This window comes from Lissotriton vulgaris, chromosome 8, assembly GCF_964263255.1.
Source record: "Lissotriton vulgaris chromosome 8, aLisVul1.2, whole genome shotgun sequence".
In the NCBI taxonomy this organism is placed as follows: Eukaryota; Metazoa; Chordata; class Amphibia; order Caudata; family Salamandridae; genus Lissotriton; species Lissotriton vulgaris.
The window spans coordinates 140,301,573-140,329,022 of NC_141696.1; the positions used below are offsets into that span (position 1 = coordinate 140,301,573).

General features: G+C 45.6%; 2 protein-coding genes across 4 annotated transcripts in view; one reads left to right on the forward strand and one right to left on the reverse strand.

Moving 5' to 3' along the window:
- PAAF1 (proteasomal ATPase associated factor 1) overlaps positions 1–1,274 on the reverse strand; it is a 145,365-nt gene extending 144,091 nt beyond the window's left edge. Inside the window, exons 1-2 of the mRNA XM_086933833.1 lie at positions 962–1,274; positions 827–867 (exon numbers count right to left, since the gene is read on the reverse strand). Coding sequence (XP_086789959.1) covers positions 827–867; positions 962–1,008 — 88 coding nt within the window. The 5' untranslated portion in view covers positions 1,009–1,274. The remainder of the gene's footprint in view (positions 1–826; positions 868–961) is intronic.
- Positions 1,043–27,450, forward strand: part of COA4 (cytochrome c oxidase assembly factor 4 homolog) — a 72,791-nt gene continuing 46,383 nt past the window's right edge. Inside the window, exon 1 of one of the 3 annotated variants that reach the window (XM_086933834.1) lies at positions 1,043–1,137. The gene's annotated coding sequence lies outside the window, so the exon portion shown is untranslated. Of the gene's footprint in view, positions 1,138–1,176; positions 1,293–1,341; positions 1,451–27,450 lie in introns of those variants that run through there. The other 2 variants (XM_086933835.1, XM_086933836.1) reach the window with 2 other exon arrangements.

Genomic DNA, 27,450 nt, shown 5'->3' on the forward strand with positions numbered 1-27,450 from the left:
AAAATAAGGAGTTTTTCTATTTCTTTACTTTTGAAGCAATCGCTGCACTCGTGCTTTAGCTTAACATGTGTAAAGCTAAAGCGCAAGTGCTGTGCTCCATTTGCAATGCGATAGCTCTTGCATTACTGAAAGTTTGAGCTATTGGCGTTGCATTAGTATTGTGGTTTACTTAGTGCCCGCGCGAATCCCCTTCTTGCTGGGTGCGTATGCCTAAGGCCTTATGACAGAATTACATTCCATTTGGAATCTTGGGCATAGGCAGCAGTTGAGGTGGTCAGTTTGCATTGAGTCTTGATGGAGGGACGACACTCATCTTGGTGTCAGGGTATTCTTGAATAAAGATAATTCCCTTCTACGAATGTTGTTCGCATGTATCTTTACAATTATTATTAGCAACACCAACATTAAACTTTCAGTAATGTGAGACCTATTGCATTGCACATGCTTGTTGAGACCTACAACCAAGTAGGGTTATCATCTGTCCCAGAGAAAAATACCGACCCTTTGTTCACATTTAAAGATTCTGCAAAGTCCCGAACATGAACCTTAAATTGAACGTTATATGAAAATATCTGTTTTCATTTTTCACATGGGTTTTCTGCCTTTGTTTACTTCAATTACCAGTCAAAGATCATTATGGCAGCTGTAGAACACATTTCAAAGTGGTTTCTTCTTATGTTTATAGTTTAAGTAGCTTCTAAGAAAGGGAAAAATACCAACTTAAGATGATTTTTCTAATCTTTGTACCTACCAGAACAGGAAAAAAACGGCTGGGAGACAACAATACAAGCAAGTGAAGCAGAAGACAGGTGGCTAGAAACTTTACCTTGTATCTTACAAGACAGCCAGGCTTCGCCTTCAGCTTTCCTACAAAAATGCACGAAACATGTGTTAGAAAAAGTCCGTAAACAGGACAACAAATGACATCACTCTGGGCGGCCGTGACGTCACACACGCTCACCTCAGCACCTGGAAGCAGTCGCTTTGCACTAACAGTCGTGCGCTCATCTTCGTTCACTTCCTGGGGCGGGGCGCCGTGACTCCGAAGGCGTGGCCTAAGCTCTGCCCGGACGTCTCTGAGACGCAACAGCGGCTACGTGCACGTGAGCGTGGGAGGAGCACCCGGCCTGCAGAGCGGTAGGTGCGGAGAGGGGGCTTCCATGTTACGTCACATTCAGACCCTCCCCGGGTGTGGGTGAACCAATACGTTTGAGGCCTAGACAGGCAAGCGGCAGTTAGCCGCGCCGGTTGGTGTACAGAGCTGCGGCGCCCGGACCTAGAATAAAGTGAAGGTGAAAGTGGCTGACGTGATCATGACGTGGTACAAGCCGGATGGCTCTCGGTCTACGCCACAAAACCATTCTAAAGGATAACATCAACGGCATAGAAGAAGGACTACAGAGTCCAGGCAGGCTAGATGAGCGCGGCATGAAAGGCATGTGTGTTAGAGGTAGGGGTGCAGCTTTTGTCTAGGAAGAGAGGTGGGTGAGCGAACAGATTAACAAGGGGCGCAGAGTTGAGGGTAGCTCTGGCTCTAAGAGCCCATGCACGAGCTGAGCCTTGAAATTATGACATGTATGATCATTATAACATAAGGTATCTTGCAAATTCCCCAAAAGTTCATTTCTTTACACAAAATGCTTCTCCGCTTAAGACATCCAATTACATTACCTAATTTGTAGACCGTTATTATAAGTAATAGTTATTAAATATACACTGAGAAACATTCCTGTTCCCGCCCTAATGACAATTCTATTAGTAAATGAAGAGGCAAGTCATTTGTCAGGTGCACCCTGTTTGTGGTCGAAATTTTTATTGTACACGCAGCAGCATTATGCTCCATTAAATCAAACAAGAGGTTTTTGCACAGTGCCCATTGTGAACTCACAAATTTGAAAGTGTTCTAATCTGCTAATAAAAAAATAGGCTTGCACAGTAAAATAAAGTATTTACCTAGATTCACACAATTTATTCAATCAGGGAGGCCGGGTTTGATCCCAGATTTTACAGTTTTACAGTATGCAATTCAGTCAATAAATATCTCTTTCTGACATCAAAGGTTAATGCTATGTCCTAAATTCTTGAAGGAAAGGATTGGAGTGTGGGTGACTGGCATGATACAGATTTTATGTTTGGCATTTTTATATTGCGAAGACTTTGTCTAAGGGCGTAAGAGGCATTCACAACCGACACATGAGTGTTGCGCCTTTTTAGGTCTCGCCTGAGCCAGCGGAAGACTTTTAATATGTGGGCTTGAGAAAATGCTACCACACTCTTTTGCTTGTGGTGGTCTAGAGCTTGCGGTTACGCGCGCGCTTACGAGCAGAGGCACCATCTGGCTTTCCTCTTTCGTGAGCAGCGCATGTCTTGGCCCCCACTCCCTTTTGTGTTCTCCCTGCCTGGCTTTCCTCGCGGCACCCTTACATCATGCTCTTTTTTTTTATCCCCCCTCCCGCTTTGCACTTTCACGGCTGCGCGGCTGTCTCACTGTCTGGGTGCTCTGAGCGCTTGTTCATGTGAGGGGTCTCTTTGTTATGTGGTTTAAGGACTAGCTGCATTTACCATTCAAAGACAACTAATAAAGATGTGATGGTATACGTTTATATGTATATGTCTGGCTGACTCATCTATTACTAGACATTCCAAAGATAATGGGAGAAGAGAGATAGGCGGCGCTATAAAATGGGGAGTCATCAGGGACCCAATTTTGGCATGTCAAGTAAAGAGTCCATCCTCCAGCTGTAAAACCTAATAAATGCTACAATAGTACTCTGGTTCCAGAGAACTAACAAATGAGACTGGGCCAGCCTTCTGAACGTAGCCTTCAAAGGACAACCCACACAATGCTCATGAACGTCAGGCATAGGGAAAAGCTGTTGAGTGCGGGTGAACTTATGTACAGCGGCTGCCAGCCACCCAATACACACACCCACACACTTTCTAAATCAAAGCAATCTAACAGAAGCTCAACAAACGGCCATCCTGATAAAAAAAAGCTGTTCTTACATGGTAATGAAAGTTAAAATACCTACCAGAAAAATTGATAAGAATCCAACAGGGTGGGATTCAGATTGGCTAGAATTCAGGCATGGGGCGACCATTACAATCCATTGAAACACAGTTTAGAATAAAAACGGGACCCTTTTGCACTGTTGTCTGAATTGAGATCCGACTGTCATTGTTGATTCTACCAATTCAGAGCTTTCTCCAAACAGACTATAATATGCAAGGGCTATTTGTACAGTGTATTTGGTCTTAGGACAAAATGTACAATGGTATGATGATGTGCGTACAAACAAATGCATTTGTAAGCCAAACACTTTCTGAGGACACTATCCTGTGCAAGCCCGCAAGGTAGATGTGCTAAAAGTAAAAGTCTTAAAATATGTCAACTTCAAAGGTGAATATGTAAAAATGGGAGCGTTTGTGCCACTCTGCTCTCCGACACTATACACCATTCAACGCCACTCTACTGCACTCTGACACACTGTCCTACGCCACTCTACAACACTGTACTGCAGTCCAGTCTACTCCACTGTACGCCGCTCCACTCTACAACACTCCACTATACTCCACCCCATGCCACTGTACTCCACTATACAACACTTCACTCTGTGCTACTCTCCTCTGCGCCACTATCCTTTAGCCACGTTGATGTACAACATGGCTAAAACACATTGGCAAAGCCAATAGCTCTTGCATATGCGAGCCATATTGGCTTTCCCAGTGCTTGTTTATTGATGCCTATTATAACACCATTGTCACCTTGCAGTCGCTATAATATGGGAAGGGATAAGGTAGGTTCAGGTATTTTGATTTAATTCAAATTTTCTGATTTAGTCACCAAGCTACCTGGTGGTTCACCTTATTATCAGGTGGTTTGTTTAAAGGGTATTGGCTCTAACAAAACCATAGTGGTAAATTACTATAATAATAATTTTACCTCACAGAACCTGCGAAGTCTTAAAAGCACTAGGTCACCAACTATATAATTGTTGTGCTCAGAATGCAGATTAATGGCTCTTAATGTGGCTGCATGACTTCATTACTTGTATTACTTGTTTATGTAAACTAACCTCCATTGATGCTTGTGGGTTGCCTAACTTGTATGGTAATGTGCAAACCTATTGGGAGACACTTTAAATGATATTTTTATGAATTGTAATCTCCTTTTTTGCTTCTGACATGTGTAACATCAATTTTATTGGGATTATGGGCATAGCCAAGGGTGCATGGAGTCTGCTCTTAGTTAGCACGGTTCGTGTGCCTATTGCCTGTGTGGCAGTGAGCCTAGATCCCCCTGACCGAATATAGGTTGCACTGTGGGACCGAAGAGCAGAAGGGGGCCTAGATGACCGCAGCTCTGATATAGCCCTGGGACTGGTGAGTAATGGAGAGCTTGAGCAAACTACAAGGGACGGCCGCACCCAAGATGGCGGTGTGGCCATAACGTCTCCAGAGGCCGTGGAGTAGCCGGGCCAGCCCGAGGAAATTGCTCATTGCCCCGGCACAAAGTAGTGCTGCGATCTACCACCCTGCATGGGTAGAACGGGAGCAGTCGAAGACAGCCCCTCATTTGGCATGAGTGGTGTGGTGAAGACAGTTAGGGCATCAGCCGCGCACTGGAGGAAAAGCTGCACTGCATCCTGATCCATATACTGCGGTGAGCCTGTGGCCCCAGGGGGAGCCGACAGTGTTGGGGAGCTGCTGAATGCTGGGCCAAGAGTGGGCGGCACCGTGTGCCCTGCTGTGATACATAGGCCTGATTGGGGGAATGGAAGTGGCGATGCCTTCCCCTCCTCCCCTCCTCAATTAGCTGTTGCCTGTACATGTCTATACCTTTTAACCTTTGGACTAAATCGAAGGGCTCTCTTCTGTGCCCAGAAATTGCTGTGCCTACGTGGACTCGGAGGACAAGCAGGCTCTTTTAGAATTGTGCTGGAGGGGCTGGTAATAAAAGCTCCAAGGGGACTGTAAGCAGACCCCCTACCGTGATCCCTTGGGGTGAAGGGCCCCTGGACCTGAGGGGTAGAGCTTGGCCAACAGAGGCAACTTGCCCAGAGGGGGCGGAGCTTGGCCAACTGAGGCAACTTGTCTAGAGGGGGGCAAATATTGTCCACTGTTGATGTCAACGAGGCTATGCGGAACTGACCAGTGTTGGCTGTCAGGATACTATACTTGTGCCTTCGGTGAAACTACCTGGAGATGAGGTACTATATTTAGTTTTTCATACTGGACTGTAATCAATCTTGGCTTGATTTTTCAGGTGCCATGGCCACTGGCCTTAATTTGTAAGTTACCATTCCTTTTTTTTCACTGAAGCACATAGCAAACTCAATTTTGCACTATAGTCTTGAGTGTTTTAATTCTTATTTATAATCCAGATCTCATTCAATATATCTTTGGCCTGATAATGGTTATTGATTTAATCTGCTGGGCTGAAATGTCCACCATGCCCCAGTAGCTCATAAAATCGGTATTCTGGACCAAACATTAATGTGGTGTTGGCCTCACCTCTCGTGTGCAAGAGATATTGTATACCGCAAGGGGCTTGGAGCCCACCCATTGCATACCATTCGTTGTCTTCATTGTCACTCTTATTTTCTGCCTCTTAACTGGACAGCTTGTACCGGGTTCATCTGCTTTTCTTTCCTCGAGAGCATGAACCAAGTACTTAACATTGCTTTATCTTGGTTGGTATTTTCCTCTTTATGTTTATTCTTTTATCTATTTGTTTTTATCATCATTTAAACAACAGACATAGAGGGAGGGTGCAAGGAAACGGGGAAGGGGGAAAACATTCCTTACAATCATAAAAGCGCCACACTGCAACAATCGATAAAGAGTTAATGAGTAGGTGTGAAGTTGAGTAACGTCAAGTACGACATTGAGAACAGCAAGCATCAAAGCGGAAGTAGTATGCGAGTCAAACAGGCGGGGCCAGTCTCCAATCTTGAGGCATTCTTAGCTGGCAGTACGCACGATCGGGGACCATCGTCCGGGGTCATCGTGGCGTTTGTGTACTCCAGGACCACATCCGTGCTCGTAGTCTTAAATGTACAGCCAATGGTCTCCAAATGTCCTTGGGCTGAGATCGTGCTGACATGAGATACAATCGTTCACCAGCTGCTCCTGACAAATGCAGCATCCCTCAGCCATTCTGCGGTTTTAGGTGCAGGTCAATGATTGGCCATCCTCCATTTGGCCAGGCGAAGCAGTATTGCTGTGAGCCGTCTTACTGTGGGAGCAACTTTCTTTGCGTATCTCATCAGAGCTACCAGTGGTACTTGCTGCAGGACATGAACAGTAATTTGGGCCACCTCCCTGTAAACACTAGCCTAAAAGTGCGTCACTGCGAAACAGTCCCAAGCTTCCTCTTAATTATTAATTACCAAGGTTCCTCTTCAAACTGGGTTACCCTGTCAGATGAAACTTAATTACAACACCAGCATGTCTATTAAAGCATTAATAATGTGCAATTGATTTTAGTCTCAAATTGGACTCTCCAGAGAGCTTTGGGATGGCCTTTGTGTCTGTCTTTATGGTGGCTCATAGGATTACCTACTTTATGGGTCACCAATAGCAAGAGTTCTTATAATTAGAGTTAACAAAAGCTGCCAGCATTCGGTACAGTGCTACTGGTCAGTATTCCTTTAGAATCCAATGTTTTTCTGTGCAGCATTACCACCAATAGGTGAATGTTGCTCTTTTGATGGTAATTGTAGAATTGCTACAGGATTTAAATCCTATTTTGCCAGTTCCTGAGAAGTGTGACCTGGCATGCTGGACTGCTTTCACTCTGATACATGCATGAGATCTTGCCATCTTTCTGTTTGTTTGCACACATATTTGTATCAGCATTTAAAAACATAAAGAAGAGCAAATGTCAAGAGACCAGAAAAAACCCCAGCATAACCACCAGCTGTATATAAAAGGCCTCTTACACAAACTCTCCCACATGTTTACATTTAAAGCCTGTTACAAATTATATCTATTTTATGGTTTAAATCTCTTTATTGGAATTTCAGAGAAAACAAGACCTCCTGCTCCTCTGCAGGCAAGACAATGCAGACTTCAATTCCATACAGACAATCTTACGAAGTACGTGCTAGGAGCTGGTCAGCAATGCAGGTCATGCAAAACACCCAAAAACGAGTCAACACCGCCCTCTCCCCCCTCCTCTGTCCACAAAGCAAAAGGAAAACCCAACAAGAAGGGAAAAGGAGGCATGGAAAAATCTGAGGGGTTTGGCCTTCTTTGAGCATGCGGGTTCCCTCAGTGCTGGGATTGGGGTGTCTGCCAACTGTAGAAGGCGCAGGTATCTCGAACAGCTCAGTTCTCGGAACTCTCCTGTGAGTAGTATCAGAAAGGGCCGCCACAGTTACGGAAATTCCTCCCCTCTGCCTGCCAGTCCAAGCGACAGCTTCTCCATGCCGAGCACCATCCACAACCTATGCAACCAGCCTGTATGTGGGGGGGCCTGTGGGGACCTCCAGTGTGCTAGGATGTTTTGTGTGGCAACCCCTAGTGCAATAGCGATGAGGTGGCCTCTCTGTGATTTTAGGGGATACATCAAGGCGTTGGGCAGTCCTAAAAGGATATATGCTGGGAAGCGGGGGAGTTGGGTGTCCAGGTGTGAGTCTATGTCGTCCAGAATTGTGGTCCAGTACCCCTGCAACCGGTCGCAGCTCAACAGCAAATGTTCCAATGTGCCGAATTCCCCACACCCTCTCCAACAGCGGTCACTAATGCGGGGGTCAAAGTGGTGGAGGCGTTCAAGTTTATGGTACCAGTAAGTGGCCACTTTAGTCAGGGTTTCGGTGAGGCCTGCATGATATTCGGAGTGTCTAGCCTTGTAGTAAATGCAGCGCCATTCCTTGGTTGTGAGTGCCCTCCCCAATTCCCACTCCCACCTACATCTGCCAGCATTGTAAGTGTAGAAGTTTGTAACAAGGAGATGTTGGTATTGATCGGAGATTAATTTTTTGTCAGACGTGCGCGTGACTAGCCATTTCTCGTACGGGGTGAGATGACGTTGTGCTCCTGGCCTCACCAGTGGGTGAAGAGCCCAGTGACACACCTGCATATAGGGTAGCCTATCGCCCTCAGGGATGCCATAGTCCTCTCTCAGTTGCTGGAATGAAAGGATACCATCCAGGTTAAACAGATGCCCCAAGGACCTGCAAGGGGAGTGACGCCACGCTGCGAACGCTTTGGGGTCTAGACCCGGGGTGAACTCTGGGTTGGCAAGCAATGGTGTCAAGGGGGAAGGGAAGGCCGTGTTTGGTAGCGACTCAGTCCCACACCTCCATGACTGCGCAGGTAATATGGGACGCGTAAAGATTAGGTGGCAGATGGTACTTTGGGAGGATAGGGATCCCTTGTAAGGGCATGCCAGCCACCGCCTGGTCCTTGAAAAGCCAGGTTTTACCAGACTCCAACTAGTGCCATTCTACTAGGCTACGGAGCTGTGTCGCACAGAAGTAGAATTGTAGGTCCGGTATCCCCACCCCACCCTGCTCAGGCAGTTCAATAAAAAGTGCTTGGAGAGATGGGACGGGATCGGTGAGGGACAGTAAGATATCATCTGCGTATAAGCTAATTTTGTGTGTGTGTGTGCCCCCCCAAATTTGATTCCTGAAATAAGCGCATGTTATCGGATCCTTTGCGCTAGCAGCTCCTTATACAGAGCAAATAAGATAGGGGACAGGGGGCACCCCTGCCTGGTCCCTCTGCTGATCGAGAAGCGGAAGGATGTATGTCCATTGACGCGCACCACCGCATTAGGCAGCCTATAGCAGTTTAAAATATGGGTGCATAGCACATCCCCCATTCCAAAGTGATGTAAGACCTGCTCAAGATAGGTCCAGTGCACCCTATCGAAGGCCTTTTCGGCATTGATTGTCAGGAGCATGCAGTCTCGTCGGGTGCGCGACCCCGCTTCGATGAGATGGAGAAACCTCCTAGTGTTGTCGCTGGTTTGGCGCTGTGGGATGAAGCCGGACTGGTCCGGCTCCACCAGTTGTGGCATGTAAGGAGCTAACCGTCCTGCCAGAATGCTCGTGTATAGTTTGAAATCAATATTCAGGAGGGAGATCAGTCGATACGAGCTGCAGCGGGTTGCGTCCTTTCCGGGCTTCGGTATAATTGTAATCGACGCCTCCAAGAGCTCCGCGGGTATCGCACCAGGTTGGGCAAAGGAGTTAAAAAGATCTCGCAACAGGGGGGCCATCTGGTGGCAGAGCGTTTTATAAAACACCGCCGGATACCCATCTGGGCCTGGGGACTTCCCAAGCTTAAGGCGCGAGATTGCGGACACCACCTCTTCCAGGCCAATGGCCCTGTCCAGGAAGGCCACCTGCGTTGGATTCAGGGAGGGAAGGCGTGCTCCCTCCAGATACCCCTGGCCCGCCTGCGGGTCAAGGGAGTCGCCCTCATGGAGGACTGTGTAGAACACCCCGAAGGCCTCTGCTATCGCCATCTCGTCGGAAACCAAGTCGCCTTGAGCGGTATGTATGACCTGCACCCCTTGCCTCTGACGCTGCTCTCGCAGCCTATTCGCAAGCAGGCGTCCGCATCTATCCCCACCTGTGTAGTGGGCATGGCGAAGGCGGAGGGCCGCATATTCCGCCTTGTCTTGGTCCAGAGCTGCCAGCATTTTCCTCTCTGCGCACAGTTGGCGCCATTCCCGTGCGGCTCCCGTACACTGGTGCATTTGTTCCAGCTCGGCAACTCTCTGCGCGATCCCCGCCCTTTTCTGCGCCCGCTCTTTGTTATTCGCCGCCGCGATAGATATAAATTCGCCCCGCAGAACGGTCTTAAGCGCGGACCATTGCGTGGCCCGCGAGGTCTCAGTGTTGTCATTGTGGGATAAGAAGTGGGTGATGGCTGCTTTAATCCGCTCTACCGTAGACGGAACATGCAGGAGGGACTCCTGAAGACACCAGTGTCGCTGCAGTATCGGTGTGGGTGGAAGCGTGAAGGTAGCCACCACCGGGGAGTGGTCTGACAGTGATGCTGGCAAGATGTCTACCTCCCGCGCTCGTGGTACCAGTGGGGAGGAGCAGAGAAAGTAATCTAGCCAGGCATAAGTCTTATGGGCCCCCGAGTAATAGGTGTAAGCCGTACTGTGTGGGTGTAGGTGTCTCCACAAGTCAATGAGGCCCAGGTCCCGGAGGTGAGCATGTCCAGACTTGGAAAGGGCCCCCACCTGACCCGATCTTTGGCATGAGCGATCCATCGTGTTATGGAAAGCTAGGTTAAAGTCGCCCCCCCCCCAGCAGTAAGTGTCGTTCAGTGTTGGCCGTAGCTGCTGCTAGTGCTTTCTGGAGAAAGACCTCCTGCCCCTCGTTGAGTGCATATACAGAGCCCACCACCGGAGTCTGGCCCGCCACTAGGAACTGGTACACCAGTAGGCGCCCCTTTATCTCCGCTTCATGCTGGAGTACCCTGCCTGGGAATGATCTGGACACCAATATTGCTACCCCTGCCGTTTTCTTGTAGGAGGACGAGAACAGTTGCGTAGGAAAGGCACGGGATTTAAGTCGGTGTTGGTCTTTGGGTAGCAGGTGGGTTTCCTGGAGGAGGCAGAGATCTGCTGTGGAGTGCTCTAAAAGGGACAACACCGCCCGCCGTTTGATGGGTTGTTTAGCCCTCGCACATTGAGGGAAAGGATCTTAAGGCGTGAGTAAGTCATCATCCCTCAACCCTGACTCGTAGCAGGGTGTGTCGTCCACGGGCCGAAGCCCGGTAGGAGGGAGCCCGACAGACGCCCCGTGTATGTTGTGAAAACTGAAACAGACCAAGAGGAACAAGCATTTGCAATGCAATAGGTCTCGCATTAGGAAAGTTTGAGTATTGGTAATCTAAATGACCAATTTTTTATTTATGTGTTGGTTTTGAATATAGCAAAATTAATAGCTTTGTCATTTACAATGCATATAGTTTTAACTTTTGCAAATGTGACACCTATAGCATTTGTAACGCAATGTGTGTTGTATTTACATGACTTAGATGTATTGATATTACAAATAACAATGGCTTGTAATTTTTTAAATAATTAATACTTAAAAAAGAAGTTATTGTACTTTATAACGGCAATAGCTTAAACTTTTGTAAAAAAACTTTTGTGAAGATTATGTTCATTGTATTTTATTATGACGAAAATCCAAGAACAGAAGTGAAATATTAACATCTTTTTGTGACATTTGTAATAAAGCTTTAAACATTGAGAGAACGTATTTGAACCAGTTGTTGTTGAATGGTTGCACAGATTGATGCTGTGGTGGCTCTGAGTGATGTTGTGGTGCCTCTGAGTGATGCTGGGTGATGCAATAGATGGATAGAGTGAGTGCGATAGATAGAGTGAGGGCGATAGATAGATAGATAGATAGAGGGAGATAGATAGATAGAGTGGTATTGTGTGGAGTGTGTGTTGCATTCAGTAGAGTGTAATTATGTTGCATATAACTATGTGGCACTGAGTGGTAATTGGAGTGTATGTTGCATTGAGTGCTCTGTAATTATGTGGCGTGTAATTATGTGGCACTGAGTGGGATTTGGAGTGTATGTTGCATTGAATGCAGTGTAATTATGTGGCACTGTGTGGTATTTGGAGTGTATATTGCATTGAGTGCAGTGTAATTATGTGGCACTGTGTGGTATTTGGAGTGTATGTTGCATTGAATGCAGTGTAATTATGTGGTGTGTAATTATGTGGCACTGAGTGGTATTTGGAGTGTATGTTCCATTGAGTGCAGCATAATTATGTGGCGTGTAATTATGTGGCACTGAGTGGTATTTGAAGTGTATGTTGCATTGAGTGCAGTGTAATTATGTGGTGTGTAATTATGTGGCACTGAGTAGTATTTGGAGTGTATGTTGCATTTAGTGCAGTGTAGGCGAATGGATCAGTTCTCAGGTTTAGCAAAGATTATAGACTATGCTTTGAACTGATGTAGCACAGAAAAGAGTTTAGCCACAATTAAAATAGAAGTTGAAAGGAAATCTCTTTAGTCTCCTCAGTTAGACTCCAGAATTATCATGACAGATATGATCACACCAGCGAAATTGACATGTGGACTATATCTCTTTAGCCAAGGAATGCCAAAAGCCATAGCCAAAAGTACCGGTAATACACTCTTCAAAAGAGACCTGTTATCTTAAAGAAGCGTTTCTTACGAGATCTGAAGTTAATTGTGCACCATCAACAGTTCGAACTATTTTCGTCTTAGCCCTTCTGCGAATATTGTTTTTTCAAGTCCACTCATGATAAATAAAACGTCCATGCGCCCTACAATCAAACAGTAAAATAAAATAATAATAAAACAAGCAAATTAAAATGCTTTGACACAGCCGCACATTCTTTTGTAGAAGTGCGCAATACCGATGCAGCCACCAAAAAAAAATACGCAGACAGCATTTTTTTCTTTTTAGTTGCCATCGGAATTGGATCGGTAACCTAAAAGAAAAGAAAAGGACCCAAAAATGTTTTTTTCCTGAAGTAGGCAGATGGGAGGGGCGGGGGTCCCGATGGTATCAGAAGCAACACTAGATACTGTGACGCAACATCCCAGAGGGAGGGGCATACAACGAAGCACCACAGGGGAGGATGGGGGTAGAACATTGAAACAACAAGGGTGGGACACGAAAGCAACAGCGGGAGGGCTGGTGAGGGGACACAAAGGCAGTGTGGGGAACAGCATTAGCAAAAGGAACATAGGCAAGTGCAAAATAGAGGAGCAGGGAGAAGCTATCAGGCAACAACAGAGAGTAACATGGAGTTATGGGATGGATATACTCAATTGAGATGGCTCTCAGACACTAATGGAGTGCTCTGCACTAAAGAAACAAGCACTCGGCATTGCTGTGGGGGGGGGGGCGCGCATTCCTTTGAATTCTGATGGGGTTGGGGCCGGGTATTTGTCTACGGTTAACAGTCTGCGAACTAAAAATGTCTCCAAAGAACCGATTTTCAGGCTTAAGTACAGTATTTTATACACATTTGATAGGCTTTAAAAAATCTTTGCACCCACACCACTTGCAAGAATAACACTTAGGGTCTGACGTGTACGAAAGAGCCAGGTTAAACACATATGTTTGTACTGCGATGTGCCGAGCTGCTCCTTTTGCGGTTGAAGGGGAACGAAAAGCCCTGGTGCCTCTACAGGTTGCAAACCTTCTGCCGCACACACATCATTAGGATGGCATTCATTTCTCATGCGAGCAGTTTCGAAGGCTGGGGTTATGGCTTGCATGAGACAGCACAACGCCATACATGCCAACATTTCAGGAGAGCAAAGTGGGAGATTTAAAAAAACAAGCGCTTAGCATTGCTGTGGGGAGGCGGGCGGGGGGGGGAGGGAAATGCACGGCCTGCCGTGAAAGTGAACATCTTATGACCGATTGTCACGTCAGTGTAAGTCAATCTTACCTCCCGCTTCTGAGAAGCTGCACGGGAATACAATATGTGTAGTGTTGTGGTAAGAACGCATTTCCGAAATGTACCCAATAAGAGGTGCATGAAATCGATGAAGCAAAGGTTTAAATAAAAAAAAAAGAGTAAGGCTGTGTGCGAGGGAAGAGAGGGGAGGTGCTGGTGGCTGGGGAGGGGGAGGAGAAATGCGAGAAAATAAAGGACAGATGGCTGGGGGGCGGAGCGGGAAGAGCTGCTCTCGAAGAAGGCTTTGGAACAGATGGTAATTTAAATTTAAAAAAAAGCCTTTGATGCAGCGGATGGCGGAGAGCAGGTGGCGGTGTGGGAAGAGCTGCTGGCGTGGGAGGGTGATTGATATGCGGGGCAGTGCTGGGGAAACCTTTGATGTGGCCTGGCGGCTGTGGAGAAATGCTGCTGGCAGTGGGAAGGCTCGGGCATGCTCGTCCACGAGGGGAGGGGGAGGAGAAATCTGAGTAAAGCTGTGGAACAGATGGCTAGGCAGAAATGCGAGTCACGGTAAGGGGAGCCTTTGAAGAGCAAGGCAGGGGGATAGAAGCGCGGTCACGAGCACATGCACTTCTACAAATCCGGATCGTAAAAGTCAGCTTTGTGGATGGGCGGCAATAGGTCTCTCTGCGAGACCTAAAAAGGGGAAAAAAAGAAGTTGACAGAGGGGTGTACCCCCCCAGAACAACCCCCCCCCCTGAGATCCCCATGTCCCGCACCCCCAACCCCCACCCCAAACAGCATTTCTCTCTCAAGACTCTACTCCCCCAACTTCCCCCCCAACTGTGGCGACCTTGTTGGCCCCCCGCCCGTCCCCCCTTCAGCCCCGCGTGGTGGCAGTGCAAAGAAAACCCCCTGCCATTGCTGCATCAGGTCACGCCTCGTGGACATTGTGGGGACTTCGTTGGTGGAAGTCGCATTGAGGCCCCTTCCGTTTTAGAATCCGCATCAAGGTCAATGCCCAGCAGAGCACACGTGTCCATCAAGGACCTAAGCCGATGCAGGGTCCCCTTCCATTTAAAGATGAGCCTGAAGGGGTGGCCCCAGGAGGAAGGGATCCCGTTGTCACGCAGGAACGTTGTAGCCACCTTAAAGGCCTTCCTCTTTTGCAGGGTGATGGCTGAAAGGTCCTGATATAACGCCACTGAGTGGCCTTGGAATTGGAGCACCTGTTTCTGGCGTGCCTCCCTCAGGATTTGTTCTTTTAAAGGAAAGTCAGGTTGAAAGGCCAAGATGTCAGGTGGGGGGGCAGGCGCCCGGCGCGCCAGGCCCACCCTATGTGCCCTGTCAATGCGGATTTCAAAATCATCGGTTTCCCCCAAAATCTCTCTAAACAACCCCTGCAGAAAGTAAGCCACACTGTTCCCCTTTGTTTTGGAAGACACGCCTCGCACCCTTATGTTGTTTCTTCGAGAGCGGTTCTCGAGGTCTTCAGCGTGCGCCTGAAGATAGACTTGTTGCTCGCGGAGGCGAACGACTTCCTGTTGTAATTGTTCTACTTCCTCACTCCTAGCATGGTCCGCTTCCTCCAACGCCGCCACTCGTTCCCCCAAGCCGTCCACGTCGCGACGTAGCTCCCGGTGCTCCCCTGCCATGTCTTGCATAAGTGTCTGGAAGTCCTCCCTCAGGGAGTTAAATAGGGACTCTATGAAGGCTTTAGTGATGGAGGACCCTCCATCATCCCGCCCCGGGGGGATCTTTAGCCGTTGCCGGAGGCGTCAGGCTCTTCTCTCCTTTAGGGGTGCCTTTGGTTAACATGTCTGTGATGGTTCGGCCGCCCCTGCGTTTCGTAGTCGCCATGATACCCCCGACTGCTCAACCCTCGGGGGCCTCGCAGGCCGGGCCGCACGAGTAGAGGTCCCTCCGGCCAATGCACACCCACGAGGTGCACTTGCACTTTGATCAGGGCCTGAACAAAGGTTGTACCCAAGGGGGGGGGGTGCGCTGTAGAGGTTCTGCTTCCAGCCTTAGACACCACCAGGCAACGCAGGCTCGGTGCCGCGCCTCGAAATCCAACCCACTCGGCCCCCAGATGTTGCCTTCCGCTCGCTCTCCTTACCGGCAAAGCACTATAGGCGCTGGGCAGGTCCCATCAATCCCGCCACTCCAGGTCATACACTGCTTGCACTGGCCCCGGCTCCCTGGGCTTGCGCGGGTGAGTGGCTGTCTTGTACGCCAGTGCACCCCCAAAGATGATGCCTCTGCTCTCCCTCCTCGCGTCGCCGCTCCTCCCCAGAGCTGATGCTGTTGGTGGGCAGGCCGCGCTAGGCCCCACGTCGGGGGCTCGATTTTCACGCTGCCCGAGCGCCGCGTCCACCACCGCCGACCCAGCTCGACGCTCCTCACCTCGGTGACTGGGCGCTGCCGCCGCTCACATCGGCGCTGGTAATCCTCAGCTGCCCGCCGGGTGGGTGTCTCGTCACTCCGTCTTTCGCTCTATTGGTCAGAGCACTGGTCCACAGGCTCGCGGGCGTCGGAGGTAGGCCCCGATCCCGGGCCTCGATTTCTGGGCCTCCCGGCCGGCACCACTGGCATCTCCTGCGGTGTGCTCCGCCCGCCTCAGCATGCGCCGAGCGCCACCGGCACACTCAATCACTCTGGCCCAACAGGCAGCGCTGGGCAGCGGCCCGTCAGAGTGTGGTCTCCTGGTGGGTTGTTGCGAGCAGGGCTCGTAGCGTTTACAGCCGCAGTCGGAGTGCGCTCCGCGAGGGAAGTGACAGGCCAGGGAGGCAGCTGTACGGTTGCTCAACTGCACTGGGACATTCGCCAGATACCTCGTCACTGCTGGGCAAAGTGCATGTCAACCAGGGGGTATGGAAAGCTGATTTAGGGGCACGAAGGGGATCCGGGACAAGGAGCCTCCCGAACAAGCGTCCACTCAGGCCGCCATCTTAGCCATGCCCCCATTATATATATTTTAAATAAGTCACGGAAGGGCTGACATCGAGGAGCTCTTAACATTCTGTGGTGCTGGTAAAAGATCCTTTCTCACTTGGTCACCAGTTTCTCAAAACCTCCTCCCTCAAAGATTCGATCTGTGCACAGATAAAACTGTTCAAAGTTCATCAGCGGTGACCATATTTTGTGGTGGTCCTTATTTTAGGTCTCGCCTGCCAATGCGCTTGCGCATTGCTGGCAAGAGATATAGAGGGGTACCAGAAAATCCTACCAAGAGGGCTTTGGAATGCAGATTATGCCCGGTGCATGTGCGACGGGCGCGCACTCGCCATTTGCTTCCCCGCCACCCCCTATCAAACTTGAAAGGAAGCCGCTCGCACACCACCATTTGTCTGAGCCTCGGCATCAGACTTCAAAGGCTGCTGCTCCTCCGCCCACCCCCCGCCACAGCAATGCCGAGAGCTTGTTTGTTGTTGCACGGCAGTGTCCATGGATGGCACTTTGTACATGTCCTGCGTTTCTCTATTAACGGCGGGAGGATCACATTACTGGCACACTGCATGCTGCATTTAATTCTCCAAACATGCATGCGCTTTTTCCCTGCCTCCCCCTGATTAATGACCACCCCTCCCCTCCCCACTGGGCCACATCTGCTGGATAATGGCGTCAGTCCAGCTGTGCCTGTACTCCCCTCTAGCCATATGCTTCCTCCTCGCCCCCCTCACTTCCTACTTCCTCGTCTCCCACCACATCCTCCCACTTCTCCGCCATTCTCCTGGAATTTGCTTGCATGCCCGTATAATTTATCTTTTATCTGCTACAGCCTCATTTCTTCCCTGCTCTACACTGCCACATTCTCCAAAACTACCCCTCCCACCCTCAAACTTCAGGTTACGATACGTTATTGCCCTAATGCCTTATAATCGCTCGCATCCGGACCGCCCCCGTCCCCTGCGGAGCTCTGCCAGCGGCACGTACAGATATTCTAGTACTCAGATAAACAGGTTCATAGCTCTGCCAGTGCACCTCTCTCTGGATCAGCGGCACATACAGATATTCTAGTACTTAGATAAACAGGTTCATAGCTCTGCCAGTGCACCTCTTTCCTGATCGACTGTACATACAGATATTCTAGTACTCGGATAAGCACCTCCCCAGCTCTGCCAGTGCACCTCTCTCCTGATCGGCTGTATACACAGATATTCTAGTACTTGGATAAACACCTCCACAGCTCTGCCAGTGCACCTCCCTCCTGATCGGCTGTACACACATTCTAGTACCCGGACAAACACCTCCGCAGCTCTGCCAGTGCACCTCTCACCGGATCCGTGTACACACAGATATTATAGTACTCGGACAAACACCTCCACAGCTCTGCCAGTGCACAGCTAGCATCTAAGAAGTTTCTAGCAGGCGACTGTGAAGGCCATAAACCCCCCTTTCAGTGCAAACATAAGGGATTGTAAACATCAAGGGGCCTTCATGCGGCACTCAAAGGCCTTATAAATCAATTGCTTATCTCTGGGAAGCTCATTCCTTAGCTGCCCTCTAAGCTGGGACAGGAAGGCAGGATTACGGTTTCAGCAACAAAAAAACACTTTACAATGCAATAGTTCTCGTACGTATGAGAGTTTAAGCTATTGGCATTGTAAATGACAATGCCTTTTATTTATGTTTTTAAAAACAAAAATAAAAGGCATTGTCATTTGCAATCACGTAAATGCGAGACCTATTGATTTTGGTTTGCATTTGCAGCGCGCAATGCGCACTTTCATTTTCACAATGCAAACTTTGCTGCGTGACACTGCTGCTACTGCGGGAAACCTCACCCAGACAAGACTCTTAAGACACCACTACTGTCTTAGACCTGCAACCCTGCTCCAGTGGAAGGATCTTAAGCACCAGATAAAATTACCTTTTGCCATTCAAGTGCTACCTCGCCTAGAAGCAAGGCCTGCCTGTTGGTGCCATTTGTTGCAATTTGGCGCTCTCTTGTGGCGATTTGTAATGGTGCAGTAATGATGTTGTCGGCACTCGCCATAATGCAGCACTGGCCCTGCCACCAATTATCGATTAGCTGTAATTATTTACACATTCTACCTCTTATTAAGCCTCACCCTTCCATCAAAGTATAATACATTACCAAAGCCATGTAGGGAATTTATAAGTTATTAAAACACTCCTCGTAAAGACAAAGCTGGGCACAACGGCTTTAAAGTATCCTCCAGTGTCGGGTGTATGCGTGGGAGCAGGATGGGACAGAAGCGCTTTTGCCGCCAGGTGTCCGAAAGTTGTTTCCAGTGATGGGAATAAACAACGGCGTTATTTTCGGCTGTGTTCGGATACGTTCCAAACGGCAGCTAAATAGGCCGGATGAGGGCTGCGATCGAGGACAGTTCTTGCTGTGTTCGCAGTTATTACAGTTCTCTGTTCCCATACTGTACAATTGAAGCAGCCTTGTGTGTTTGTTATGCCACCTTGATTTTTTCAAGACACTGTATCGTATGCAATCTACAAATGGGGTCTCTCCTGTGTGTTGAGTGCTGGCTTCCTCTCGTTTGTTGTTCTTAACTGAATCAAGTCTTCGTGTATCAATTAAAAACGGGCAATTAAATGCTTGAATGTTCTCAAAATGATAGGACACAACATACAGTTGTGCGAAATTCTGTTAGTACGACGCTCTTTATGTAGGCGGCTCGGAAGTACCCGAGTTGGTAAGTACCAGGACGTATAAATATCAGCAAGGATCAATTAGGCATTCTGTGTAACAACTACTGTTTTTCTAAGTGCTGTAAATAACGTATGTTACTGTCACTCTAGTAATGTGTATTCAGCTCACCGCCCTCAGAAGGGGGACGGTTGAGCCGACCTTTTCGGGATTCAAACTGTGGTCTTCATAGCGCTGCATCGATGTTTGCCTCACTGAGCCATCCTTCAGAGAGCGCATCCCTCAAACACAACCTTTGAATCTCCTTTGCAGTTTCCATGACTCTTCCTTTACACATTTTTGTTCCGGGTTTCATCTTGTACATTTAAGCTGTTACACCCTATCCTTGTTTGATTTTTTAAAAATTATTTTTAAGGTACATAGGTGTATAGAAATCCTCTTGGCACACGCCTTTGGGGGCCTTACTGACTGACATTGCTTACCTGTGCCACATAATTATATGCTACAGAATTACACCGCGCTCAATGCAATATACACTCCAAATATCACTCAGTGTAACATAATAACACGCCACATAATTTAACTGCACTCAATGCAACATACACTCCAAATACCATTCAGTGCCACATAATAACATGCCACATAATTACACTGCACTCAATGCAACATACACGCCAAATACCAATCAGTGCCACATAGTTATATGCAACATAATTACACTGCACTCCATGCAACATACACTCCAAATACCACTCGGTGCCACATAATTACACGCCACATAATTACACTGCACTCAATGCAACATACACTCCAAATACCACTCAGTGCCACATAATTACATGCCACGTAATTACACTCTACTGAATTCAACACACTCCACACCATATCACTCAGTGCCAGACAATTATATGCTACATAATTACACTGCACTCAATGCAACATGCACTCCAAACACTACCACTCAGTGCCACATAATTACACACCACACAATTACACTCTACTGAAAGCAATACACACTCCACACAATACCACTCAGTGCCACATTATTATATGCTACATAATTACAATGCAACATACACTCCAAATACCACTTAGTGCCACATAATTACACGCCACACAATTACACTCTACTGAATACAACCTACACTCCTCATAATACTACTCAGTGCCACATAATTATATGCTACATAATTACAATGTGCTCAACGCAACATACACTCCAAATGCAACTCAGTGCTACATAACTACACGCCACATAATTACGCTCTATCTATCGCCCTCACTCTATCTATCGCCCTCACTCTATCAATCTATCGCCCCTCACTCTATCTATCAATCGCTCTCACTCTATCGCCTTCACTCTATCAATCTATCTCCCCTCACTCTATCTATCAGTCGCCCTCACTCTATCTATCACCCTCCCTCTAGCTATCTATCGCCCTCCCTCTACCTATATATCGCCCTCACTTTATCTATCAAATCACCACAGCATCATTGAGCACCATCACAGCATCACTCAGGGGCACCACAACATCACTATGCGCTACCACAGCATCACTGAACGCCACAGCATCACTCGTCGCCACCACAACATCACTCAGCGCCACCACAGCATCAATCTGTGCAACCATTCAACAACACATAATTACACGCCACATAATTACAGAGCACTCAATGCAACATACACTCCAAATACCACTCAGTGCCACATAGTTATATGCAACATAATTACACTCTACTGAATGCAACACACACTCCACACAATACCACTCTATCTATTTATCGCCCTCTATCTATCTATCTATCTATCTTATCTATCTATCTATCTATCGCCCTCACTCTATCTATCTATCGCACTCACTCTATCCATCTATTGCATCACCCAGAATCACTCAGAGGCACCACAACATCACTCAGCGCCACCACAGCATCAATCTGTGCAACCATTCAACAACAACTGGTTCAAATATGTTCTCTCAATGTTTCAAGCTTTATTACAAATGTCACAAAAATATGTTAATATTTCACTTCTGTTCTTGGATTTTTGTCACAATAAAATATACTGAACATAATCTTCACAAGTTATTTACAAAAGTTTAAGCTATTGCCATTATAAATTACAATAACTTTTATTTAAGTATTAATTAATAAAAAAATTAAAAGCCATTGTTATTTGGAATATCGATACATCTAAGTCACGTAAATACAACACATATTGCATTACAAATGCTATATGTGTCACCTTTGCGGAAGTTATAAGTATTGGCATTGTAAATGACAAAGCTATTAATTTAGCTATTTTCAAAACCAACACATAAATAAAAAATGTCATTTACAATACCAATAGCTCAAACTTTCCTAATGCGAGACCTATTGCATTGCAAATGCTTGTTTTATTTTCCATACTAGGTGCCTTCACATACCTTTGCATCATTTGTTTTTTCTCCTATTCCATTAAACTTGGCCCCCACTTGGTGTCTTATTTATATTGCAGTTGTCTTGTTTTACTGTTTCTCCCAGTATTTATGAATAGGTGTTTCGCTCCATTCCTTGTTTTACTGTACTCACGATAGGTGCAGCACTACCTCCTACCCTTTTTGTTCTGGGAGGGAGGGGCCACTGCTGTCGCTCCAGCAGTGCATACTCTGGCAGACCAAAAGGCTTTGAAGTGTGCCTGTATTGCTTCGCCCTCCCAAGTAATAAAAAACACCGCCCTCCCACACGTAGGCTCAAACACGATGAAGCAATAAAAACAAAACACCACCAGGAAAGGGATTTCACATCAAAACACAGTTCTCCGCATAAGGCTCAGGGTTTTATTTGTGCAACACTCTAACAAAAAGAGTTTCCCAGATGTCAAATGAACAACATTCAAATGTATACAAAAAAATATATATATATATAATAACCCAGTTATAAGTAGGCAAATGCAATTGTTAAATGCATGGCTGATAATATGAAATGAAGTACAAGCAGATAATACTGGACGTCCTGCAAGAAATCAGAAAGATAAATACGCTTAATACATCAGATGATTACAACCACTGAAGACTTGGATGTGCACACAGACCCTCACAAATCGCAATGAAAACACCTCAGATGATTATAACTACTGGAGACTTTGAAGTGCACGCAGACTCACTCACTCATCACAAAGTCAATAATCAAAAATAAAACACCTCATCGATCGTTCACTCGACATCCTTGCCAACTCAAGCTAAAGGAGCCCTTTGACAGGCCAGGCAGGATTCTCGATTGGGACCCAAGTTCCCTTGTGACGATGCGTCTGCCCCACAAGTGAGCTCCCGTCTGGGTGCCAAGATCCCCCACCTTTTAATACCTTAACTTAACCTGAGGCGAAGGCTCTAGAAACCTTGCCCCCTTTCTTCTGTTACGAATCAACCGAGCTGACCATACTGGTCTGTGTTAAGGTCAAGACAGAAGCTGGCCAGGCTCCTGTATTTTGACTCCGAGACAGAGCTGTACATTCCACAAATTTCTTTGACCACAACTATCTCTGCTCTGAAAGGTGCCATGCATACTTCCCACACATTATCCCAGCAAAGCTTACAAAAGTCTCCACCAAAGCAGAAAACAAAACAAGCTTGAATATGAATAGCCTAAACAACTTGAGTAATCTGGGGGTCTGCCTATGTGCGCAAAAGCTCAAGCTAGCTGACGGAATTCAAAATGACATGAGGGCATGTCAAAGCCAATAGTAAGAACTTCATAATACTTTCCAATGTACAGCACAATGCACATTTGTGCACCACTGCTTATAACATTGCACTTCAAGACCAAGAAGTACATTACACATCTCTCTTTAAAATGCACGTCCCACACATTCTGTTCCTGGTAAGTCTGTTCTACTCTGTGAAAGCCCTCTCACTTTAAAACTACAAAGAGACACAAAAGAAATCTTCAAGAAAACAAAGCACAGGCAGTGTACATTCACGCTAGGATAAAGTAAAACACCATAAGTCAATGAAAATAATGGTAGTCAAAGGTCATCACGTGGTTTTAAATACATCAGAGTGCCTCTTGCACTACAGCACCACATTTTATTGTACCAATAATACACAGGATTTTAACACTAGCCCATGCTTGGCTTTCATTAACTTAAAGCTCCATCCGTTTAAAGGGGATAAACGACTCCCCGAATGCAAAATGTAATCGTCTGGGAAGCCAAGACTGTCATAACAGGGCACACGTGACATTGAGACCATTGGACATCACTGAGATCTATTCGAGAATAAAACTAGGGTTTATTGACATTTATCCTTTGTGAAGCAAGTTTGAGGAAAGGTATAAATTGGTTTGGCATTTGATTTGATTTTCAGGTTATTCATCCAAAAAGTAGTTCTATTAGTGTATGAATGTTCCTAGGAACATTGGGAATTCTCAGGCATCACAAGCAACTAAGTCATAATATTCATATAGTAGGTAGCCCAGTCTTCATGTCTGAAATAATGTTGTCATTATTATATATAGAAAGGTCACAAGATTTTATGCACAAGGGCTCCTCCTTTATGTGGGTACAGTTGTCATATTATTGTAATCAATACTGCACATGTCTTAGCTTGTCAAAGTTGTAATCGAGAGTCTGAATTGAAATGACCTAATTGGACTTCGGTTTATAATGCATTTGTCCTACATCAAGAAATTAATAAACTGAGCATGTACAGGTCCGCCTGTCTACCACTTCTTTAGTTACACAAGCGCCATGTAAGGTCCAAATATGTGCAGAGGCAGCGTTTTATAAATTAATGTTGTTTCTAAATTCACGGTACACTGGCATTAAAGCTATATTGGGCTGGTGAAATAGCAATTCAAAGAGAGTGGGAGCTCGCACAGCGTTTGTTTATCAGAAATTGAATGTGGTAATGAATTGTGGTGTGCTACCGGATTAAGACACCGTCTGGCCAGGCAGTGTGAGCATAAGCAACAAAATTCGAGGGTCCCCCTACTGGGAGGATTACTTTTGATAAAATCGTTGAGGAAGTAGTACCGCTTTACAAATCTGACTCCTTACAAATCAGACACCGAGGTTTCCCCTGCAAAAGTTAAAAACAACCTTTGAAGATATGTTTCAGGAGGAACCAAATCAGAGTAATCCCTTGAGAAAGGGCTTTGCCCGAAATGCATCGGGATCTTTTTGAGGATTACAATGGTTTATTGAAATCGTGTGCAGTGACACGTTTTTGGATTCTGTTTCGGATATAATGATTTGATAATATTCACAACGTGAAGATTAAACCTTTGAAATCATACAAACAAACTTGTGACTTAATTTGATTATGGAATAAGACCACGGTCCTCTAGTTGTGCACTGGATTGTTCCCCTCCCAGTAGGGGGACCTCGAATTCTGGTGAAATAGCAACCATTAAAGGGTGTGGTATTTGTATATGGGCTTAAACCTGCAATATCTATGTCCTTGCCCAACATTAAAATCTTCACAATTGGCCTAATTACTGTAGGGGCCGCATCCCTACAGATAAATATGTTTCAACAACTGAACGCTGCCATGGTGTTTGTGCACACAGTGTGGCTGTGAGACTTTTAAGGGCCCCAGAGTGATTTATCCATAGAGATGGTGTGATGTTAATGTGACAAACACATGCTGGAGGCACATTGATTGAGTCAACAGGTGTTGACAGTGTATGCTGAAGATGAGAACATCGTAGGAGGGAAGGGGAGAGTGTGAGTAACTGGCATATCTGGATGCTCTGTTCTAGCAGCCCCAATGGTCTAGCAACTGGAAATGTTGTCCCTTTATGACGCCTAGCAGAGGAAAGGGTACATTCAAAGTTACTACATAATAGTCTGGTGTCCAGGGTCTGGGCAGACCACCATTCAGCTGACTCAAGCCACTTGCATGATGATTCCCTTGGACACCTCTGGTCTGTTTTTCGTTACACAGGCTGCTAGAAATAGCCAGAAACTGTGCGGAGCTTAAGAATAGCAAACTCTTCAAGCTCTAGGTCAAACAGTTAATGGGAGACATATGGCAAATCAGCACTGTAGGGATATTGACCCAGGTGTGTGAGGACCGAATATGTTGAGCTTGATGAAGCGCTACTCCAGAAATTTCTTCTAAACCCCTCACTTATTCCCTGAAGAATTCAATCACACATTTATTCATCAGTGGGGCCCATAAAACTGCGAGTCACTTTCACACACACTAGCCCTTCTTCAAGGATTCAATGAAGATCAAATAGGAGAGCGACTGGATCATAGCGGAGTGTCTAAATTAAATGTTAATATTATTTATAATATATACATCTGCAGTTTAATCTTTTACCATGATTTATTTACAAGAAAACTATTCAGACACACCACCATTATTTTGTCAATGGATCTGCTAGTAAAAATTAACTAAAGGATAAACAAGACCAGCTTAATTCTCCATTTATTACATTTTTATTCTAAAGCGAAAATCTTCTAGAATGACCTTTATTTATTCAATTTTATATTATTCATTTAGTAAAACATCCTAGAGAAAAAATACTTAAATTCAAGAATTTATATTTATTTGGATTAATAGTTCAGAAAATAAACTAATTATTATCATACTCTCAGGACACAGAAATTAACATAGGACAGAATAATTGCCTAAAATCACCTTTCTATTCTTTCTAAATGTTCACCTCTAATAATGACTCTGTACCTATTCAAAAAAGTTAGAGTTCAGAAAAATTTCAAAGTTCTTATGCCTGAGGAAAGATTCAGCAATTCGGCAGCATGTCGGGATGCAAATGAATATCAGGAAAGAAGAGAGTTTTTTCTTAAGTCCAAACGTACTTTTTTATACCCTTTTTCACTAACTAATCCATTTTGAAACACTTGGGGTCTTCAACAGTTCTGATTGGTCAAAACAAGGGGTGGGTGAGCATAACCTCATCATTTTATTGTTCCGATTCCACACGATCATCAAACATGAAAGTGGTCTTTGTTTTAGCTGATGTCCATTTCACTTGTGTCCTTAATTTGTTATTTTCTCATTTCTTCCCATGCACACAATGCAGAAGTTTAATTCTGTTGGCACTCTTGACTCCTTGACCCATTCTGCACAGGCAGGTCTCGTTCGTTCTATGCTTAGTCGCGCATGCGTAGTGCACTTCAATCTCAGAGTCACAGAAAACGTCATTTTAATTTAGGCTGCATGGGCCAGAACGGGAACTATTATAGAAACAAACACAATTAAACGTTAATTGTTGAAATGTAACCCTTCTATTTACCTCCAACCATACTAAGGTATCCATATTAGTTGTTACCTAGCCGATAAAGCAACATATATGCGTGCTTTACTTACCATTCTTCATCTTTTCTGCGACAATTAGACAGACAAAAGCATATTATGGCAGTTGCCTTAGTTACAGACATAACAATATCACTTAATTAGTCAATTATGGTTTGCAACATAAGAAAATTAGTTTCCCACGTGTACTTGTGTGTGTGCATTCTATTCTATGTTGGTTAATTTTCAAAACCACACAATTAGTTCAGGTTACTGTTATGAGGAAATAACTTCACAAGGGGTACACAACATTTTGTTTTTCCACCTCGCTCCATCAACTCCCTCCTTTGGTGATTTATCACCAAACAAATCCCAACATTTTGCAAATTTTTATCTTAACATGTTTCAAGTGCTTTCAATTAGTATAGGCTATACTCTAGTATCTTCTATTTTCTTTCTGTCTTGATAAAGTTTTTCTTTGATTTCTTCCATTTCAATATCTCCCTTTTCACGTTCTATTTCTTGTTTTTCCTCAATCACTTTCTTTAAAGACCTTGTGACATTTTTCCTTTTTCTTAGTTTAAAACCTAATCATAATATTAAAATCACTACTATTATTGTTACTGGAATTAGTACTTTACCTATAATTGATCTACCTATTTCATAAAACCAATTTTTAACTGCTGAAAAAATTCTACTAAGTTTCTCAAGAACACCATCAACCTCCAGTGGTTCAACTTCTTTATGCAACTCTGTAAGGTTTGTAATATATCTTTCAATGTTTTGACTTTTGTCTGGAATGTAGGTACAGCAATGTTGTACTTTCGAAATTCCACAAGCTCCACCTTCTTTTGCTAAAATTATATCAAGAGCAAGACGATTTTACATCACCATAGCCTTCATAGCAACCATTTCAGTGTTCACCATTAGAAATCCACTTGCGGTGTCTGTTGACAAACAATCTACTATCGTTAACAATTTTCGAATTTTGTTTGCATTAAAGGATTTACCCACTGCTAGTATCAGTCCTCCAAAAACATTGCCTATTATTTCTTATACACTTTCTCTTTTTCTACGACTTAAAGGTTTACCTATCTCATGTATCCCATTTGTACCTCTATCTACATGGAGCATTTTAGGAAAGACCAGGTCTAAATAACAGGACCCATACCAATGATCAGGCAATTTATAATAAGCATTGTTCC